Source organism: Acyrthosiphon pisum, chromosome A3 (assembly GCF_005508785.2).
Source record: "Acyrthosiphon pisum isolate AL4f chromosome A3, pea_aphid_22Mar2018_4r6ur, whole genome shotgun sequence".
Taxonomy (NCBI): domain Eukaryota; kingdom Metazoa; phylum Arthropoda; class Insecta; order Hemiptera; family Aphididae; genus Acyrthosiphon; species Acyrthosiphon pisum.
In genome coordinates, this window is record NC_042496.1 from 21,397,407 (window position 1) to 21,407,196 (window position 9,790).

Sequence of the window (9,790 nt, forward strand, 5' to 3'; positions counted from 1 at the left end):
TTTTGATCATCACTATTATTATATATATTATATACAGTATATTAGTAAATACATTTACTGTTGAGGGGGGGGGGCGGCAAAAATGTGTTGCCCCTATCCTGAAATTCCTAAATACGCCACTGCTAGTTGGTCTCTTTTTGGTTTTAACGGTTGCACAAAACAACTGAAAATACTTAAATTCATCTGCCCTATAGTAATAAGTAATAAGTATTTAAAATGTAGATAAGCACTGAAGCACTCCAGTAAGCCAATATTTAATTGGGTAGGTACCACTTCCCCCCGCACGCCTAACTTTTAAATAAGTACCTACTTTTAAAGTTATTATTATAATTAAGTAACTAATTAACTAATCGTTCGAAATTTAAATTTAAACATGGAAATTCTCAAAAAAATATTGAATTTTGAAGAAGAAGTTAATATATATATTGTTATAGTAGTAAAAAAAAATTTAAAAAACATGGTAAAATTAAATTTTTCATATTGTGTAAAAGAATAATTTTTAAATGTTGATTCTGTTTGCTAATGATTGTTAAATTTTCCTAACTACTGGTGCATAGTATTTTCAACGCTGTTATAACAGCTATAGAATATGGTATTAATACTTAACCTAGGCCATAGAAGTCAATAAGTCATCTATTATAATGCAGTGTATTTACACCGTTTTAATGTCACGTATTATTATGTAGACTTTGGCCACTGGATGCATATTATAGAATATAAAATATAGTCCGCTTCGGTGGAGTAATTTGGTCATGTTTGTGTGGGGAGTTGAAAAATGTACCCCCGCCACAAAAACAAAATGTAGTTTGTATTATTAACACCTCTCAGTGCAACCATTCTGATCTACTGATCTGTATAATGTAAACGCATCATAAATAATTACATACTTTTAATAAAGTTATGTAGATTTGTGAAATAGTAAAATGTACCATATATTATTACCATTTACCATAGTGGTACGATAGTGAAATGAATAAATTAGAACTTAACTAGTATAGTAATATGTAATATATTGTACATCATTCAGTAATTTATTAGTAGTTAATACTTAATATCACACAAACACTCAAGATGACGACATATTAAAATTATACACATCATGAATGAAGGCTGCCAAATCCCGCGTTTGATTAGATACACTTATAAAAAAAGTTATATAATCAGCTACTAGGTCAAACCGTCAAAATTATATAATACATTTAACTTTAATAAAATTAGAAAAAAACGATTGAAGTGACAACGACAGAAAGTCACAATATGGCTACACAATAACCAATTGCAAAATAACTTTTCATGTAATTTAGGCATTTTATAAATTATAATAGCTACAGAGCTTAGTGCCAATTGAATGATATTAAAATATTAAATGTTGATATAATTTTATATAACAATATTTTCGTTGTTATTCAAATGATATATCGAGGATCTATAGAAACAAGTAGGTTAGGTTAACTTTATATTCATTATTCATGAAGATTGCGTAAAAAAACTAATAGGTGTCCAAATTTATTTAAATTAAAAATTAAAATAACTAAACTAAAGCTAGATTTCCACTACATCATGCGCTTTTGTAGAGTTGAATATATAGTAAACTAAGTCTTGTATTACAACTTACAAGAATGTGTTACCAACAATCTGTTACCTACCACCTACGTAATAGCATTGTTTATAAATATTATTAAACTATAATCAATAGTAATAGCCAATAGGTATGTTAGTAGTTTGTTAGTGGCGATGTTTATGTTTAGCCATTTTAGTGAATTACTAGTTAAATAATTATTGCATTGACTAATTTGGTAAATTAATAACGATATTTTCTAGGCATTTTAAATAATGTTTAACTGTCTCAAGCACTGATGAAAATATATTTATTATATTATACCTATTACCTTGTCATTATCATGAATGTCTACAAATGTAATTTATTGTTCTAGCAAATACAAATGATAATTATTATCAATTAGTTAAAATACATAAGTATGAAACCAGTAGGTATTATACATGTTTGTTTTCTAATTTCAATAAAAATAGACATATTTGACATTTAAAAAAATATTTATAATTTAAATTTTATTATCTACCTAACGAATTTTAATATATATATTAATAATGCTATACCCAGAGGCGTATTTATGATATTAGTGCCCTACATTCACACATTTCGGCACCCCTTTTTCCTCAATTTCCTTCAACTCATTGTCATAAAAAACTTTTAAGCACCTTTAAATTAGAAAATTAACTTTTTCTATCCGTAAAAAGCGATACCCCAAAATGTATATTTTACCCCTTATTGTACTTAATATGATTCCACTAGTTTAGAGAACACTTCTATTTTACCATTACCACTCTATTTATTCCTAATAAAAAAGCCAATCTTTATAATTAAATAAAACAAATTATAATTTTAGATTTTAACCTTTTTTTTCTAAATTGTACATATGAAAATATAATAAAATACATTATATATATGTATATAAGTGTGTAGAAATGTAAAAGATATACTAATAAAAGATACAGGTTATCACTGGTATAATTACTCTACACATCCAATAAAATAAAAAAATTAACTATTTTTTTTTTTGTTATAACTTCACTTTGAGAACAATTCAACCTCTAGCTACGGGGTGCCCCTTTGAGGAACTCAGAATTTGGCGCCCGGGACAATTGCCTCCCGTCCCCTCCACCCTAAATAAGCCACTGACTATACCTATACATATAAAATAAAATAATAATTTGGATGATGACGACGGATCATTTTAGGTTGAATGTGATCATTTTCGTTATCGTAATAATATGTAATATGTATATAATATATTGTAATATTGACAATGCCTATAGTGAATACATACACTTCTGTCTTACACCACTGACTAATATTTTATTAAGTCAATGATATAAATTATTATGGATCACCATTATTTCCTAAATTGTCTATTGGCATTGCCTAGTGATTGTTAACAATATCTGAATTTACATGATTGCTGCTAACAAATATACAAAACACAACACGAAATGGTGTAGTGGAAACCTGGCTTATAAATTATAATTTATGATACATGAGTACACTCAAGTACAGCTTAAACAGTTCAAATATTGAAATATATATGGTTACAAAATTAATATTTTACATACTATGTATATAAGTATATTTCTATAAATCAATCAAATATTGAAGAATGATTAATTTATTGGAACTATCAACTAACACAAATTACTTGATATTACTATATTGATTTTATGATAATAACTATTATAGAATTATTATATAAACTATTATAAAATCATTACCTATATAAATTTGGTAGAAATAAATAATTTGGTACATTAAACAAAAATATAAGAGATTTTTAATTTTTGTAACTATAAACCAAAATAGTGGAGTGCACATTTTATAGATTTCGAGCGGAGCGATAAATGTATTGATTTTACAATGATGCGTGATTTTTTTTAAAATTATTTTATCAATATTAATTTGTTGTGCACTAGTACCTGTAATCACTTTTAAAAGCAGTAAAAATGGGGCACATACAATATATTTACAGGTATGAAACTATGAAAGTGTATCTAGTTGGTGCATTGGTAAAAGTAAAAAATGCACAGTGTCTAAATAGTAAACTAGTTAATTGGGAAAAACAGGAATTTTTATGCAAAATCGATTTTAACATAAATGATTTTCTCATTTTGTTGTAGTATTTCAAAACCGAATAATCGTAACTACTGGAAATGTTCACCAAATCTTTATAAATTAGCATTTTCTATACATGGTATCATTTTCAAAATATTTTGACTCATTTTGAGTTATTATTATTTATTATTAAAGACATTTGAAATTGTTGATAATTTTTGTTATTTTCTCGAAAATTTTTGATCAAATTCATTGATAAAAAAATGTTTGCTCAGTCAAAAATTTAGCAAAAATTAAAAGTTTTTATTACTGAAATTTAAAAAAAATGTATAAGCATTTTAAAATTAATATTAAAGATACACAATATAGCCTGTGTATAGGTACCATTTTTTTTATAAGCATTTGTTAAAATTTTGTCAAATTTCATCATAATCACGAACATTTGCAAATTATTTTGTAGTTAAAAATATGTAACAAATGTTCAATTTTTTTAGTTAAGAGGTTTCTCCTCTTAAGTAGTACTTACTTAAGGCACCCGGTGCCGATGCCATTTTATCCTCAAAAATACACTCTACGGGAATAACGATACCACCTTGTAGAATCAACCAAATTTCATAATTTTTTTTTTAATTTCTAGAGGAAAATATTTTACAGCCCAAATCGATCTGTTTTTCAATATTTTGTTCTCAAACTTTATAATATATCTAAAAAATTCAAGATAAAAAGCATTTTTTTACAAATTTTTTAGTACAATTATTTGAAATAAAATACAAAATCAGAAATCAATGTAGGAAATCTTCTTCTTTCAGATAAAAAATAGTCATCAAAATCCGACAATTCTACAAAGCTTGAGAGTTATTCCTGTAAAGTAATTTTTTTCGATATAATACATCCTATCAATCCCCTCTAAATAGGTATTGGGTAGTAGATTAGTGAAAAAGTCTTATAATATTCGCCCCCCCCCCCCGGGTTTAAATGTTTATGTTTAACAGATTCATTACAGTGGCCTGCTCAATGACGAGGTACACCGTATAAACGGACTCATATGCTGTACAGAAGAGTATCTTTTACATTTTTATTTATATAAATTATGAAGGTGTACAAATACAGACCACGCATGTGGCTATAATTATATTATACTATAATCTATATATATGAAAATGAATGTATGTCTGTCTGTCTGTCCATATTACCATCATATCAACCATTTATATACTATTTTGTGATTTCCAATGGAATTTTTTGTATATAAATGGTTGCCATGGTAATACGTAAAACATATTATTCATATAGAGTTCGCATTTTTAATGGGCAACGAAGTGCATGGGATCAGCTATTTTTATACATTTATATAGACCTCTGGGCAGAAGATAGGCTAATTTAAAAAGGGACCAACCCCGGGAGGTGCTCAAACAGGTATCTTGAGATTTACAATGGAAATTGTTGTTTATAAATGGTTTCCATGAGTCTTGAAGCTATTATAATAATTATTATTGGGTGTCGAGCAACGAAGTGCACGGGATCAGCTAGTATAATAAATAAAATTATTATTAATATATTCAAACAATTTTTTTTTATGTTATAAATTATAATATTGACATTATTTTAGCTACCTACTTTAGTTTTTGGTATAACGTAATATTTTAAATACCTCACGATCATGATTCATGAAGCATAAATAAATCCTAATGTATACATCATCTTCATAAATTCAATTATTATCAACCATCTTAAGTGCCTTAACCAAACAAACAATAACCTATACTTGTTTAAAGATTATAATCTATAAAGGTATAACTTGTAATGTACCTACTACCTAAATATTTTATTCTTGTAATTAAATAGATGATAAAAAATAATGGACATTTTTTTGTTTATAATTTAATTACTATTTACTAGTATCATAAATTGTATACACAATGCACACAACTTCAGTTTACATGAACCACAATCTATAGATAATATTATGTAGATACATGAATAGGACATGCATTTATGTATTCAATACCTACCTAGTGTGATTGAAGAGCATACTAGTTAGTAGTTACCTACTAGAGTGGATGCATGTAATTGAAGTTGTCATAAAAATAAATAATATTAAAATTAATTGAATTTTATGATGTTACAGTACACATGTGATCAATGGAGAATGTGCGATGAAAATTAAGACTTTTGTGATTGTTCACCTATAAATCACCTACATATTTTTCATACCTACCCAAAGAGCTCACGCGAGTCACACCCCACATACATTTAATAAAAATATTAAAATGATACAAAATTATTTTTTTTGGAAGTAAATTATAGTAATTACCTAATAAGTAATTTCTATCAAGTTTATTTGAAATAACAATGCAACAAAATATTACCTACCGCTGTACTCTATATTATATAAATACGTAATATTTATATTATTTTTAATTAGAACTTAACAGTTTTCTTACTACTTTAACAGTTTAATGTATAATAATATTAAGATATTTTTAAACCATATTACTTTAAATTTTTAAAATATATATATTTCTGTTTATTATGTAAAATTATTTGTTGACGATGTTGTATTATAATCACTTAATCTTTGCGTATACATTTCCTCATCGGAGTCTAAACATTCCATCCATGGGTCAATATTTTTTCTTCTATTTTCTTTTAAATTATTCATCATTTCTGATACTACCGACTGAAAGTTGGATATATCGAGACATTCTGTATCTTTCATGCTTAACAGCTTTTGAATACAAGTATCCAAAATTAGGTCTGCTTCATTTGATGGATTTTCTGGTAACGCCTATGCGTGAGGACCATACAATTACAATAATATATTAACAATTACAATCTAAAATTGTTTGATTACCATTTTTGTGGACTAAACATAACGTATTCACACGTTATAATTTAATATAAAATGTATAATTTTGGTATCTAAGAATAATTGTTTGGGAACTAGTGCAGGGACCACCTAAATTACTCATTCACCTCTGTCTAGAACAGCCAGTCTTAATAGTCGTTAAGTGCACACGTTTTATTTATTGCTCCACATTATTTCGTAAAATTGAATGAGTTATTACAGTCAGTGTTCATATTATAATTTATATCAACAGAATCGCAGTAATACGACTCCTCAACTTGCATGTATATTACTCAATTAAGATACACTTGCCCCCTTAGTCTAATACGAAAATCAAAATTTGTTTTGCAAATTTATTTTTATCAAATATATTAAATAATATTAATAATACATTCGATTTAAAATATACAATATATTGTCTATCTACATATTACGATCGAAATAGTGGCTTTTTTTATCTCATGATGGCATGGATCCGTTATCTCGTTAATTAATTATTATTAATCTGTGATAAATACTACTACTATGCACGATTGCACGAATCACGGAAAAAAGTCCAATAATATAGTGTAACAGGAAGATCTGACAAAAAAAATAAAAAATGATGCTACTTAAACTTATGACAAAAATTATGAAAATTATATGATTAGTAAATAATTTAAGAAATATACTCGTGTCAGCAAATTCCCAAAAATAATATTTTGAAAAAAGTTATTAAGTAAGTACATAAATATACATAATATCTTATAAAGATTTCTGAGTTTAATACTACCGTCATATAAAATATAGTAGGTATATTTTAAAAAAAAATTTAATTTTTATAATTTTTTTCTAGGTCTTGTTCTGGGCGGTTCATTTCCCTCCAAAAACGAGATGCTGTTTTCCTCCACAGTCCATTTTCCTCCACATTATTTTAGACTGAAATTATGTCTATTTTCCTCCAATATTTTAGCCAGTGTTGTAATATTACGTTCCATATTATAAAGATAGTCGATAGAGTAAGGCTAAGATCCAGGAATAACGTTATATTTGACAAAAAACGATTGAAATTATATTGTAAACGTAATTATAACGGAAAACTATAATCTAAAATAATTAAATACCGCAAGACAAAACATAACTATTAACAAAATATAACACAAAACGTAATTTATAGAATATCATTGACTAAAAAATAACGCAAAACGAAATATTTTAAAATCTATTTATTTAAAAGGTCTATTGGTTTTATAGAAACATTTATTTCATGCGACAATCTATAGATTGATAAGAATTGATTATATTATATTTCGTATCCGGGCCATTGCCTACCCAGAATTAGTTATTATTTTTAAATTTTATAGGTATAACACTATTTTAAATAACGATAAACTAAAAACTTGGGTAACGTTTTAATTCTGTATAACGATATGCGCAAAAGTTTAATAACATTTTCATTCTAAACAACGATAAACGCAAAAATTTCGTAACGTTTTAATTGTAATAAATAACATAAAACAGAATTTTTTCAAATGCAAGCCCTGCTAGGATCACATTTTCGGTTGATACATTCTGGTATCAGCTGTTGATTAAGCCTAATAAAGAATATTTTTTATTTTTTTGATATGCATAAATTATTTATATTAACTATTTTATTATTTTATTCATTATTTATTGGAGGTAAATGGACAGTGGAGGAAAAAGGTATCTCGTTTTTGGAGGGAAATGGCTACGGCCCTTGTTCTAATATTATGATTTCTCAGTTGACTTAACAATCGTCTTATAAATAATATATTTAAAAATAATTACAGTTAGTTACAACTTATAGGTATTATTAATACTAATAAAATTGGAACGTTTGATTGTGCATCACATCGTATTTTTCCTAATTCTATGTACTGGACTTCTTCACCACGGACTTTTATACCATTGACGGTAATAAAATTACATCTAATACTCAATAATTAAAATATCTAAATCAATTTTGTTTGAAATTTGAATGTGACTATCTTATTTCTTTTGATAAAGTTTAGATTCTATTTTGTATCATCGGAATAAATTTAATATTAACTTAGGTATGTCATTTATAAGAATTAAACATATGATCTTATTTTAATACATTATAATGGTCTATAGAAAATATTAGAGATACATAGAATAAATAAGCTAAATTTATAATTTATTGTGAATTCTTTACGTTTTAATTCCATTTACCTACTATGTATTAAGTTTTTAAATACACTAATGACTAAAACATTAGAACTGTATTGTATTGAATGCAATAAAGCTACTTAACTTACTGTTCTTGTTTGACGTAGACACTTTCCAATTTCTGTAGCATGTTCAATTAAATGTTCTGGCATTTTTACATCTCTAGCCAAGGTTAATCCATAGTCATCAATATCAGTTGCTCCCGGGCATAATTTATACGTATAATTCAACCCATTCGAAGAATCTCTCGCAGGTAATGCCTCCATATGATAACTAGAATAATATATTATATAATATAAAAATACAAAACAGTCTTTCTATTATATCAATAGATGAATATAGAAGTATAGGATACGCGGGTTGTTCAACAAATATCCAGATTATATTGGTACCTAATATTATTACACCAAAATTAATAATTATAGATAGCTTCCAGTATTTTAGGAAGCAATTAAATTCATTATCTCAAACAGTATTGACAGACAACAATGACTGTTCATAGTTAGATGTACATTATTGTATAAAACTGACCAAGTGAGGGACTAAATGCAAATTACGTGCAAATTATTATAAATATTATCTTTATTTTGGTATTTGGTGCAAATAACAAATTCCCGGGTGAGCCCTAAACAAGCTTCAACACCGCGAAATATCTTGTTCAAAAAAAGAATAGAAACGATTGACGATTAAAAAACCAATGAAGTTGCCAACTTCAAGTTGGTATAGGCAGGGCAAGATAGGCCCATAGGGAAAAAGGGATTTTCTTTTTTATTTTTGTGTCTGTCATCACGTTTTAGGACAGTAAAAGTGCTTGGATTTTCTTCAATAGTACCTTTTCTGATAGGAAAGTGAATCTAGTTGGTACTTTGGGAGGTCAAAAGTAAAATAGTTTTCAAACGCGCCGTGAAAAACAAAAGAAAAATTAACGAAAAACGGGAATTTTTACGCAAAATCTGTTTTCGAGAAAATCGATTTTGGTTTTTGGTGTAACTTTAAAACAAATGACCGTAGATATATGAAATTTTGACTGAATGTTTATCTTAGCATTTTCTATACACCATACATTTTCAAATATTTTGATTTATTTTGAGCTCTTTACGGACATTTTCATTTTCCATTTTTTTTTT

At 26.8% G+C, this 9,790-nt stretch overlaps 1 protein-coding gene across 1 annotated transcript; it reads right to left on the reverse strand.

The window, feature by feature from the left end:
• Positions 1-6,124: 6,124 nt before the first annotated feature.
• On the reverse strand, positions 6,125-8,950 carry LOC115034389. Its single transcript, XM_029491148.1, has 2 exons — positions 8,753-8,950; positions 6,125-6,413 (listed from the first exon to the last, which is right to left on the reverse strand). Exons 1-2 carry the CDS (start codon positions 8,927-8,929, stop codon positions 6,156-6,158), a joined length of 435 nt encoding a protein of 144 aa, XP_029347008.1. The 5' UTR covers positions 8,930-8,950; the 3' UTR covers positions 6,125-6,155.
• Positions 8,951-9,790: the final 840 nt, after the last annotated feature.